The sequence below is a fragment of the Lynx rufus genome, unplaced genomic scaffold (genome assembly GCF_022079265.1).
Source record: "Lynx rufus isolate CCGP_SWC_20201006 ecotype Redwood Valley unplaced genomic scaffold, mLynRuf1.p SCAF_2, whole genome shotgun sequence".
Taxonomy (NCBI): Eukaryota; Metazoa; Chordata; class Mammalia; order Carnivora; family Felidae; genus Lynx; species Lynx rufus.
The window spans coordinates 211,281,268-211,294,545 of NW_025814834.1; the positions used below are offsets into that span (position 1 = coordinate 211,281,268).

The following is a 13,278-nucleotide window of genomic DNA, read 5'->3' on the forward strand; positions in this document are numbered from 1 at the left end:
GTCACAGTGAACAACACGGTCGCCATGGTCACCTCTGCTTTTGGATGTTCTACCCTTCAAAGTTCAGGGTCCATAACGCAAGCTCAGCTAGGCCAGCAGCAAGCAAGAGTAACCACGTTTTCTCATCTTGATTCAGCATAGCCTGGCGAGATGACAGACGGATATGCCCGAAATCCAAACAAACATGAGTAGCGAATTTAAAAGAAAGGCAAAGCAGATGTGGCCTCTTTCAGAAACATTATTTGATTTCGATATGCATTGATGTTTCTGGCTAGTTTGCAGACCTTGGCTAATCAAAAACACTGACATTTTCTTCCCTCTCTGCAGTTGTAAGAAGTCTTCTTTGTGCGCTAAACGTGTCTGTGCCACACGTGTTTCGAGGTAGCACTTGTACCTTTCATCGTATGATCCCAGACACGTAGTTTGCATCTTTGAGGGGACTTCTTTCTCCTTCTCTCTGCAGCATACACACATTCACTTTTACTTCAAGTTTCGCATACGTCTTCAGGAACCGTACAGAACCAGCTGCAGGAACAGGCCACCGCAATTCCGACTGAACACAAACCCATCGATAAAATAACTGCTAAGATGCAAACAATGTGAAATGGAGCAAAATCAAGGACCTGCAGCTAAAGCAGACTTTTAAAAGCCAGCATTTAGATAGATCCTTTTTCTAGACAGCGTGAAACTGCTACACGCTTAGCAATTCCTTAAAAGAGGAATTCATTTACTCCTTCTTTTAACCTGAGAAGTCACGGGAAAGAATTTCTGCACGACGGTTCCAATCGGGTCGCCCTAAAATGGTATTTGATTTCAAGACCCTCAACCTCCCTGGCGCTCTGGTAGCTCTGTCTGTGCCTCCCCGGGGGGCACTCAGTGCGCCGTGACAATTCACGTGTGTCTCCCATTTGGGTGTGCGGGTGCAAAGGCCACGTTTGACGTATTTCTGAAGCTGTGCAGCACGGCAGGTAAAAGTGGCCCCTGGGGTTGAGCTCCCGGGTCCGTGTCCCCACACTGCCACTTGTGGATAGTGTGATCTCGATCAGTTCCTTAGCCTTCCTGGGCTTCAGTGCCCTCATCTGGAAAATGGGGCTAATAATAGTCTCTCCCTCAACTGAGTTGCTCTGGGGATAAAGATAATCCATACAAAGCACCTGGCATGGTGGAAAACAACTAAAAGGCTCAAGAAAAGCTATTATATTCGTGTCTAACATAGTACTTGGCTCATCAAGAAGAAAGTCTGAAATGAGAACGAGAATCCCTTCTCTCCTCGGCTTACTCCTGCAATGCTGTACTATTCCGCACTTGCGAATGTAATTCTGTACTTGCAAATGTCAAGTGTGAATTCTCAGGGTACACATTTTCTCTTCAACTAAACAGCGAGCTCCCTAAGGGCAGGGGTAGTGCTGACTACTTCTGGTCCTCCCCCTTGGCGCGGCTGTCCACGAATGCCGGCTGCTTTGGCACACTAGTTGCTGTCGCACTGCGTGACCAGAGCCTCCACCTGAAGGGCCGCAGCATTTCTCCCCGGGGGCAGGTTCACACGTGGCGAGTCGGGCCTTTTACGTTATTCTGACATAAGGTCCCAGCTTCCCCAGACCACTCAGCTGATCTCCCTGTTGACTCAGAATAGAAAATTTTTGGCATTATCCTGTCTTAGAGGGTAGTGCTGCCTCACCCGGCCAGGGAAATGGCCATAGATCTCATGGTCGTGCCCAGCTCACCCAACTGTAACCCAGTGGGGCCTGTTGGGAATCTGCGACTAATGTGAACGTTCCAAAGGGGAAAAATGGTTTACAAACCAAACTCATCTAACACATTAGGCCAAACCTGTCTTCCAGGGAACTTGGGGGGTACAGCGGGGGAATGGACTGAGCCCTCAGTAAATGTCACTTCTACGGATCTAAATTCCGCTTCTTCCATTCCTGTCACTTGAGTCCTGACTTACCACGATTATACAGCACGGCAACCTGAAAGAATGCCAAGATCTTCAATCACTACAGATTTAAGGACATTAGAAGACAGGACGGCACGGGGCGCAATGCAAGGATTACAGGGCCAGCCTACCTGGGTTCCATTCCCAGCTTTGCCAAACACCAACGGTGAGACCCTGACAAGCTACCAAATATGAGCTAAGTGTCTGAAAAATGATGAATGACAACAGCACCGGCTTCAAATGGCTGCCGTTTAATACCAGTTGATTTTTACAATTGTGTTTGGCATATGGTAAATTATCGATAAACGGAAGCTAATATTATAATTTTCACGTCATCACGCACAGTATGTCCAGACGGTAGCTACTATTTAGAACGACTCAAATCCAGCTCTTCCCTGCCGATCCAGTAGCTCAAGTCAATGCAGAGTCAACTGTGACCCTCTCTCTCCTTCTTTCCTCACTCCTCACATTCAGATGGGTCTCCAGGAGCCAGGTCCCTCCAGACTTCCATGATCCTACCTCTCAAATATCTTACACTTGTCCACCTCTCTCTGTTCCCACTGTCCTAGTCTGGGCCAGTGGTTGCTGTCACGCTGGGGCCGGTGACCTCTCCCAGCTTCTCTTCTTACTTTCTTCAGTCTGTCCTTCACGCGGCTCTAACAGCTTTCCAAAGCGTAGATCGGATTAAAGCATAGCTCTATGTGACAGCTTTCCTTGGCTTTATTACATACTGTAAAATAAAGTCCACTTTTCCTTCGTCGTCTTCTTTTTTTTTTTTTTAAGTAGGCTCCACACCCAGCCTTAAGCCCAACACAGGGCGTGAACTCACAACTCTGAGATCGAGAGTTGGACGCTTAACCGACTGAGCCGCCCAGGCGCCCCGAAAGTCCCCTTTTCGAGCCTGGACTTTAAGGCTCTTTACTACCTCGTCCCAGCATACTCTTCCTCCTTCCTCCCCTCGTCTACACCCGAGTCACACCTTGCGACTGGCTCTTCTGTGGACTCTCTTTGTTTCTCTGCCTGTAATGTTACTCTTTGGTTTCCTGCCCATCCAACTTCTAATTACCTTTCAAGACTTAAGCTAAACGTAAGTCAAAAGTCGGTGCCTGGGAGTCAGTGAGTTGAAGAAAAGTAGGCTAATATAGCTGAGAATGATTTTTAAAAATGTATAAAACAGGTGCCTTGAATTTTTTTTCCTTTGGTAAACCAGAAAACCTAGTTGACTCATTTTTATGACTCATTTTATGTTTGTGTTTGATCCATGTCAGGCACTTCGTGTAATTTTTTTTTTTTCATTTAATCTTCTTAACGACCCTATTGGTTTGACATTATCACATCCACTTTGGAGATGAAGAAACCTGGGTTAGGGAATTTGTCCAAGGGCAGCAAGATAGTAAATGACAGAGCTGAGATCTGAACACCGGTCTGACTCTAAAGCCCAGGGCTGCAGCACAGGTCACCAAACGCTGTGCTTCGCGACCTCACGTTGTGTGTATTTGCCTGACATGTTTAAAATGTAATGTTGGCCCTGATCTGACTTCGGTGTAGACGCATTACCACCCTGACTTATGCAGTGCCTTATGTTCTGCTAGTGGGTCTGAACGCCAGCTCCTGGTGAAATAGCTTTCAGTATACCAAGTGGGGTGGCATGAAACGTAATTATGCTTTTTTGACGAGGAAGCTGTTCAGTCCAGGGGCTTCCAGCTGAGGTCAGCCTCTCGTTCATTCATTATGCACCACGAGCAAGCACCTACTGACTTCCCACCACATGTATGACACTATGTTAAACTTATTTCCTTGTCTTTCTCCAAGAACTTCTTTATTCAATCTCAGGAAAGCCGTCTGGCAAATCTGAGTGCTTCCGAACCACAGGCTGATAATTTCTGCTTTAGAATAAGTGAACTGATGGCTTTCAGGGGCACTTTCTCTCCAGAGAAATCAGGCCCTGTGTTTGAGCTGGGCCTTTTTTAGTTACTCAAGAATAGGTCTGCTAATGCCTATGAAACACAACATACACACGCAATTCAATAATTCCAACTTTTAAAAGTTATTAAAATAAATATCCTGTCTAGATGGTTGACATTTTCCTGGCACTAAGTGGTAACTATGAACACAGGAAAGGCTCATCGGTGATCGAGAGTGGTCACCCATAACCGTTAGTGTTACGGAGTGAACTGTGTCCCCTACCAGAATCCATATGTTGGAGTCCTAACCCCCAGTACTTTAGTATGTGACTGCGTTTAGACAGAAACTTCATGGAAGTAATTACGTTAAAACTAGGTCATTAAAGTGGGCCCTAATCCAGTTTCATCGGTGTCCTTATAAGAAGAGATTAGGACATGAAAGGGAGAGAGAGAGACACCAGAAATGTGCACATACAGAGGCAAGACCACGTGACTGTGCATGGAGAGGGCGGCCGTGTGCAAGCCAAGGAGAGAGGTCTCAGAAAAAAACCAAACCTGCCCACACCTTGACCATGGACTTCTAACCTTGAGGACTGTAAGAAAATAAATTTCCGTTGTTTCTGTGGTATTCTGTTAAGGCGGCTCCAGTAAACTAAATCAAAGAACGAAATCACAGGGGCGCCTGGGTGGCTCAGTCTGTTAAGCGTCTGACTTCAGCACAGGTCATGATCTCACAGCCTGTGGGTTCGAACCCCGCATCGGGCTCTGTGCTGACAGCTCAGAGCCTGGAACCTGCTTCGGATTCTGTGTCTCCCCCTCTCTGCCCCTCCCTGCTCACACTCTGTCTCTCCCTCTCTCAAAAAATAAATAAACATTAAAAAAAAAAAAAAAAGAACGAAATCACACACAGTGTGAAGAATAACCTGCAAATCCCACCGGCATCTAAATTGATGCTTTAGGGCTGCTTTGTCCAACTGATAGTTTTTAAGCTTCTCCTATATATTAGGCCCCCAGCTCGATGTTAGGAGACTCTACGGATAAGGCTTCAAACTAGTAATGGAAAACGCAAGTGGCTGACACATTCCCCTGCTCTGAAAACGTGTCCTTGGAAGACATCAGTCACCATGAACTTGTGAGAGAAATCTCAGCTTCATTTCCCCAGTAGCCTATATAATTCAAGATATGAAGGTCACCTTCTCCCATACAAACATCTTCCAGAAAATAAAATTATCTTACCCAGTCCTTCCAGTTCTTGAACCACTTCTTTCCAAACGGGCTCGATGTGGATGCAGCTGAAGCACCAATCTGAGGTGATCTTAATGAGGTAGGGTTTCTTGAAGCTATCTGGAACCACTTCGTTCACATAATGCGAAAAGTGCAATAAATACTTTTCGTCAATGGAGTCCCGCCGCTCCGAATTAAAAGGGAAGTGAAAAAAAGACTCATCAAAGTAAAAATTCTCATGGAAATGGCGGAAGCGATACTCTCGTTGCTGCTGCTTCTGGTAGCCCTGGTTCTCTCCGGCATCTCCGTAGTGATCGTAATTCGATCTCTTTTCTTCGTTGGAAAGGATCTGTGAGGAAAGAAAAAAAAAAAAAATAAGACATTTAAGAAGTGGGGAAAGTTTCACCCAGAGGATTTTCCTGTGAGCAGCATGGAAGACACAGGAAGAAAATGAATGGAGAGCCACGACATGGTTAGATATTCTCAACGTAATCTGCAACATACCAGGAGACTCTACTTTTTTTCTTTCTTTGTTTTTTTCTAAGATATTATTTTATTTTATATGTTATTTATTTATTTACTTACTTATTACATGAAATTTATTGTCAAACTGGTTTGCATACAACACCCAGTGTTCATCCCAACAGGTGCCCTCCTCCATGCCCGTCACCCCCCTCCCCCCTCCCACCCCCATCAACTGTTTATTCTGTTTTTAAGAGTCTCTTATGGTTTGACTCTCTCCCTCCCTAACTTTTTTTTTCCCCTTCCCCTCCCCCATGGACTTCTGTTAAGTTTCTCAGGATCCACATAAGAGTGAAAACATATGGTCTCTGTCTTTCTCTGTAGGACTTACTTCACTTAGTGTAACACTCTCCAGTTCCAGCCACATTGCTACAAAAGGCCAGGTTTCATTCTTTCTCATTGCCAAGTAGTATTCCATTGTGTATACAAACCACAATTTCTTTATCCATTCGTCAGTCGATGGACATTTAGGCTCTTTCCAGAATTTGGCTATTGTTGAAAGTGCTGCTATAAACATTGGGGTACAAGTGCCCCTATGCATCAGCACTCCTGTATCCCTTGGGTAAATTCCTAGCAGTGCTATTGCTGGGTCATAGGGTAGATCTATAGGAGACCCTACTTTCAACAGAAACATTAAGTATGTCAAGACTGAAATACTTCGGTCATTTAGATACTTATGTTCGTCCTGCCTTCAGAGATTTGGGGTTATCACAGTACTCGATACATCAGTAAAGCAAATAAAACGTAACATACTGTTGATCACCAGGGCTGGATGACAAGAAAATTGACTAGGTTATGCCACTTAAGTTGGAATAACTCAAAGCAAGATATGAAAAGCTGCGAACACCAAAAAGCAGCCACAGGGTTGAGCTCAGTGTCCTGGACGTTAGCTGACTTTGTTTTGCTTAATTCTGAAGAGTCTAAAATTCAAGAGGCTGTTTTCGGATGATGTGCCATTCTATGAGCCAAGCACTGTTTCTTGAAGAGCATTACCCTACACAAACCATAAAGCCATGGACTTATCTTTAACGCACATTCCAGAACAAGTTACTTAAGTGGACATGTTGGAAAATTGTTGAAAAAAGTCTGTTTAAATGCATTTGTAACCTTGTGTCACTTTAATAAATTGGGAAGTCAATCTTTCTTTAACAGAAGTTCTAGTATGTGTGCTGTCAAAGTGACCATGTAATAGAAGTTTCTACAAAGGAAAGAGAGACCTACAGTTAGGAATTCTGAGAACTCTACAATTCCAATTAAAGCCTTTAAAATAAGCCAGTTTTTTTTTTTTGTTTTTTTGTTTTGTTTTGTTTTGTTTTTAAGAGCTGAAGGATTCAGGCACCAATTTCAACATATTGGATGTAACTAAATAAGTTTTCTCTACCATCATCTAGAAACTGGGTCAAGGGCATTGGGACTGTGCCCCTTCTGAGAGGTCTTTACAAAACTGGTCGCCTAAAGCAGATTTTATAAGAGCTAATGGACGCATCACAAGTTTGACAGGATACCTCATAAGCCTTGCTAATTTGGATGAACTTGTCTTCTGCTCCAGGATCTTTGTTTTTGTCAGGATGCCTGAAAACACAAATGGGCAGGCAGTGAGAACGCATTTAATGTTTTACACACAGTCAATTAACATCTTGTACACACGGTTCACTACCTCAGATGGAAGGCCATTTTGTTAGGACGGTTTCTTAAAAATTCACAGGAGAAGCAATCACTTGCTTCGCATGACAGTAATAATTAAGTGAAACTTTGAAACAGGCAGTTTCTACCAAAAGCACTCCAGTGGGGCACATTTTCACAACACCGGGGAGCACTAGAACATTCCAGTGAGGAGAGGTGGGCTATGCACATGCCTTTACGTTGTTCCTAATACTGCTGAGCTGGGAGCTGGCTCCAGGCTAATGTCACTGAGGCCTCAGAACCGACTTCCCTTCCCAAGATGGCGGCAATTCATCCCCATGTTAGAATGTCATCGAGGAAGGTATTTCTTCGGACAACTCGGGAGGATATAGGAAATAGCTTCTAGGACACACTGTGAATTTGTTTCGTAACAACCATATTCCAAGTGGCATTTTGCTGCTGACGTTTAAGAGAGAACATTTTAGTTTCGTCATTGCTCTGCTTGTTCCTTTTTGCCTAAGATGGCCTTTCACCCGTAAACGGATCATGGTTTCAAGGCCCCGTGTTTTAAGGGGTGAGAAAAATCTACAGTTTACGCAAAGTGATTTAAACTAATATTAGAACTAATATTTGCTATTACACACAGCTTGCAATTAACTGTATCCATTTGTGGTCATTCAGTATTCTATCATCTGCCTGTGTTCATGCCAATTTCAGCTTTGGGGATTTAAAGTCCTGGCAAGTAGGGGCTGGGTTTCACTTCCTTAGAGCTCCCGAAGTCCTAAGTCAGTGTTTGCCACCAACTGATTTTTCAATGTTCTCTTTATTAAGAGGCCCTATTACACAGCGTATTCTTTATATAATCACTTCTGCTAACTTCCAGTAAGTTTCCTCTAGCAAAGGTTCAGGAAAGAGAAGCATTCCTTCTTCTGGAAGCAAACGACTACTAAAAACAGCACCAAGTACACCGGAATAAAGAAATTTTATAACTTGGTCAACTTATCTGGCCGGGACATGTTCGAATGAATTATACCACATATTCTGATTTCTCTAAAAATAAATTGCAAATGGCTGTCCATTAAATTTAGACATTATTCCTTGCTTTACTATTTAATTCTTGGTGTGACTATCAGTGGGAAAGGAAAATCTCAGCTGGGTTATCATGAAAATAGTATGACTTAAAGAAACAAGATGGTGGTTCCAAAACGTGCTTCTGGATGACCAAAAAAACCCAAAAACCAAAAACCAAAAAACCCCAAAAACCAAAAAACCCCCCAGTGTTTTAAATATTCAAACTTAGGCTAAAGGCTGAAAAGATAAAATAAAGCAATCACACAAATGAAGATTTAACGTACAGAACTCGGTAGGGCGGTGTTGAAGGATAGGAAGGGGCTTTTGAGGAGACTGAGCCAAGGCGAGGGCTGTGAGGGCAGCTGGGCCAAAACCACAGATCCTGACGAAGACAAAACCGAGGCCCGGGAACGGGGAGGAAGCCACAAGACAGTTTCAGGTCATGAGAACTATCTTCCTAACTGAGGGGTGCTGCCACGAGGTTGCAAACATTTAGAAAAGGATAAATCCAGCTCTAGGAAAGCCCTGCCTAATACTATTTTCAGTGTACTCGTCCTTTAAATCTGGAAGTGAAGAAAAACACTGCACTTGCTATCTACTGGCTGTGGAGCCACCTCTAAGGACATAAAAATGAAGGGAGAAAAAGTAATATAGAGAAGTGTTAGGCAAATCGTTTTACTGTTCCAGTGACTGACCTTGTTGTATCTATTTGCTTAGGATCAAATTTTACGATGCCTTTTTCTTGGGGTGGGGTTGTTTATATCGCCAATGAAGATGATAAAAGAAAAGTACGTACGTTAAAACCTAATTATTAGGAGAGAAACACAGTTTTCCTGAGAGACAGAGTAACTTTAAATGGTTTCACCGAGGAAGGGGAAAGCTCTTGAGAAGCCGAAGAGACATTATTTAGTAGTAAAACCTAGTAGAGGAAACCTACAAATCCAGGTCAACCACTAACCACTCCCCCCTGCTACTGCTCTGAAAAGTCAAACTGGGAAGCACTGTCCTTTTCAGCGTGTGCGAAGCCATCATGAAATGAAACAAGTGATTCCAGTGATAAAACCCTGCCAGAGCCCAAACGGCAAAAAGTAACAGCACGGTGAACACGCAAAGGTGGAGTAAAATTTTAGACTTTCGCTGGATGATATTCTATATATTTCTACGGTGATGAATTACTCCTAGAGAGAGTCTAATTAAGGAAGAGGAGCATATGACTCATTTAATTAATATCATAACACCCTTTTCAGCTCTGGAAGACAGAAACGTCAAAGCTGTCCATTTTAACAAATCCCACATACTCAAGCGATCATTTCTGCTTTTAAAATGTGGCCGAAGGCCATACTCTGTCCAAAAGAATGTTGCTACTTCATGAATTTACGGCAGACTTATATATTTTGCTTTAAATATAAAGAGGCAAGAGTTTGAAATGATGTGGAAGGCAACTTTGCTGTAAAGAGAGTCCCTGGAAAGAGGCCACACATAATTAGATTGTGTTTTCAGTATCCAATTCTGGACTCCCTGTGATAGGAGTTTGGTTTAAAATATGTATTCAAAACGTCATATTTGAAACTATCTTTTACCTTGATTGCAACCAGCTTAAAACGGAGGTCTTTCACTGAAGAATAACGGTGTCAGGCAGAGTCATGCACGGCCTGCAATGTCATCTGCATGTGGCAGCTTTGCTCCTGCAGAACTTCCTGCCCCGCCCCCCCCAAACCTAACCCACTCATTCTTCTGCTCACGTGGGCAAGTGATTACAAAGTAAAAAAAAAGCAATAAACTATCTATTAGCACAGAAGGTCAAGCTACGGAGCCCAGGGGCGATAAAGACTTAATAACAGTGAGCCTAGATTTCCCCACAGGTAAAAGGGGGACAGCAATATCCTCCCTCATAGGGTAATGATCAGGTTTATATAAGATAAAAAGCATAGACCCTGGAACCTAGCATGCAGCAGGCTAGTTGGAGCCTCGTAAGAGCCTAGCATGTACAGTCATGATTCCCATTCCCAAACGGTCTTTTATTATTTACGACTGGCTCTGCCAGCTTCTAGTCACCTGTGCCCTTCCTGTCCTTTCCCTCCTGCTGCGCCCCTCCAGCTACATAATCCAAATGCCTCTACTTCTTTGGCATGTCCAAAGTGTTGGTGGAAAAAACGGATGATGCCTGTCTGTAAGTTTTAAATTCATTGCTGTCCTGCTAATTCACAAACACTGGTATACTCTTTAGCATATAGAAAACCTACCTACGTAGAATTATGACTTTTCTACAATTTTTTTTAACGTTTATTCATTTTTTTGAGAGACCGAGAGTGAGTGGGGGAGGGGCAGAGAGAGAGAGGGGGAGACACAGAATCCGAAGGAGGCTCCAGGCTCTGAGCCGTCAGCACAGAGCCCGACACGGGGCTCGAACCCACGGACCGTGAGGTCATGACCTGAGCTGAAGTCGGACGCTTAACCCACTGAGCCACTCAGGCGCCCCGAATTATGACTTTTCTGTAGAGTGATTCTTAACAGCCATGTACTCGGTTCCTGAATATTCTTATAAAATTGAGAGCAAAAAAGCTCTTACTCTAAATTTTCTTGGAAGCTTAAAATTAATAATGTAGAAAATAGGATTGGAGAGTCTTCCCTTTAGCATAAAGGGTTACTTTATGAATAACATCATGGGGTGGTTAGCTTATTCATTGCTGATGACATATATACTTTAAACCTAAAGCTCCCTCCTACTTTAACATTAAATATGCTGGCAGTATCTAGGGTAATTCTTCAGGCCAAAAGCATTCACAGCAATACAGGCTTTGGATCTCATCACTAAAAAAAAAATTAAAAAAAAAATTATAGAATAACATGAACATTAGTTCTCCCAAATGAAATATTTTAGACAGATATAGATTTACTGAACATAGACACAGAGACAAATAAAAGCTAACCATAATTTAGGCTGCATTCCCCTACTGCAACTGCTTAGCTTATATTAAACTGCTATTTCTTTGTTTCACCTACCATTCCCGGGCGAGCTTCTTATAAGCCTTTTTAATATCAGCCTGACTGGCTGTTCGGCTGACCCCTAGGACTCTGTATGGGTCAAAATCCAACGCAGACAGAATTTGCAGGACCAGAACCAGAACTATCAAGAACTGCCAGGAAATGCTCAATTTTTTCACTTCCATTTCTCTTCCTTTCCAGAGCTGAAATGATTGAAGAGGCAATAAGTTTCAGCGGTAGAAACCTGGACAGTCTCGCTTTTGAGGTAAAGGGCTAAGATAGACAGATGAAAAACAAAACAAACAAAAGCTGTTTGGCAGGAAAGGTGTCGAGCTGTTTGACCATGTCTTTTGAAATCGACAATCTTACTACTGTTTTTGAATATCACAAATAAGAACTATTCTAGGTGAAAAGGTGAGCGGTAAGACTTAACAGCAACTTGCCAGAATCCTTGGATTAGGTTGGCTCTAGAAATGACTGAAAAATCAATGAGATGGAGAAATAAAAGCAAATGTGGGAAAACATTCATAGGAAAATCAAGGCAACTACATCTCAAACACACTAGTTCACTTATGCTGACAATAACACTTTAAATTTAAAAATACGTGGCTTCAGAATACTTCACTGAGTACATGCTAAATAAATTCAAGAGATCAGAAGAATTACCAAGTGCGAAACTGTGAAATGACATAGTTGTGACATTCTTGGGGTTAAATAAGTACCAACAGGGAAGTGAGATACTCTAAAAAAATAAAAAACTTGTTATGACGTTGTGTACCCCAATTCTAGTCTTTATCACCACACCCAGTGAAGCAAGAAAACAGAGAGGATGCTCTTTAATTTAACCATCAGCAATACGGTTGTTATAAATGGAGACCTAAGAGGAGAAAAACCGGTGAGAAAAAAATTTAGTTTTCCACGTGAAGGGAGATTAATGGCAAAGCCTGTAGACCAGGCATCTTCAAATGTTAAAGATCCATATCTGGTCAGGGTGGTCACTGAACTCACTGTGGGCTGGGAAATAATCCTGGTTGGTTAATGAACAAGGTAGTGCTGTATTGCACGGACCTTTACGGTCAAGAATTACGAACTCTGTGATATCATACAGTGAGTTTTCACGGGTCATATTTATCCTGACTTTACATGAATTACTAACATTTTAAGGTTCAAATGTCTAAGGTGACACCTTACTTAAGGTGGGCAAATCTGTAACAGTGGTGGATTTTGACAAGTGGAAGTCTAAACACTGACTGGGAGTGATCACAAAATTGACTGACACGATGGCCAACTTTTAGGACTGCATGCATGCTGAGCCAAATCCGAAAACACATTCGTTTCTTCCTTGTGGAGTCAACCTATAACCTATAAAACATGTACAGAGCGCTAAAACTCGGTAAGAGGAGACAGCTACTGGTTAGGCACACAAGCTCTGGAAACAGACTCAAATCGGGATCCGTCCTCTACCACTTTATGACCTTGGGCAAGTTACTGAAACTTGCTAAGCCTCAGTGCCATTCATAAATGGAGGCTGAATAATACCACCTTGAAAAGATCAGCAAGGGAGTTAAACGTATGTAAAGATTTACTGAACACCGACCGGGTCGACAGTCAGAAAGGGGTACTTATTTTTTTCTACCAGGCAGGGCAATCGCTGCCTTATTCCACCGTGTCAGTCGCCTCCAGTGAGGGGCCCAAGAGGCGGGGGGGCTGTTAAGTTCTTTGGCTGACAGTCTCGAGCTCGACTGTGCCGGCGTCGGGGCAGGAAATCACCTGCCCAACAGGTAGGCTACGGCCCGCGGGCAGTATCCCCCAGACCAGGCAGCGGCTCCAGGAGGCACGCTCCAGGTCTGAGCTCCCGCCGGAGGTCGCAACCCTCCAGGAGACGACCGCCTCCCCCGCCGCCCACCGAGAGCCCTGGGCCCGGCCCTGTCGGCTCCCGGTTTCCCCCGGGCCCTGGGGAACCGGGAACGAGGAGGAACTGACGGGAAATCCCCGAGCCTGCCCGGCCCCGCC

General features: G+C 43.6%; 1 protein-coding gene across 5 annotated transcripts in view; it reads right to left on the reverse strand.

The window, feature by feature from the left end:
- The window catches only part of DNAJC16 (DnaJ heat shock protein family (Hsp40) member C16), a 45,689-nt gene that overhangs the window by 31,952 nt on the left and 459 nt on the right, over positions 1 to 13,278 (reverse strand). For 2 of the 5 annotated variants that reach the window (XR_006962648.1, XM_047082868.1), the window contains 3 exons: positions 11,284 to 11,468; positions 7,092 to 7,158; positions 5,077 to 5,413 (listed from right to left, as the gene is read on the reverse strand). Coding sequence is in view for 2 of the 5 variants with exons in the window: in XM_047082868.1 (XP_046938824.1) it covers positions 5,077 to 5,413; positions 7,092 to 7,158; positions 11,284 to 11,450 (571 nt within the window). In the remaining 3 variants the exon portion in view is untranslated. Of the gene's footprint in view, positions 1 to 5,076; positions 5,414 to 7,091; positions 7,159 to 9,860; positions 9,885 to 11,283; positions 13,262 to 13,278 lie in introns of those variants that run through there. The other 3 variants (XM_047082869.1, XM_047082872.1, XM_047082870.1) reach the window with 3 other exon arrangements.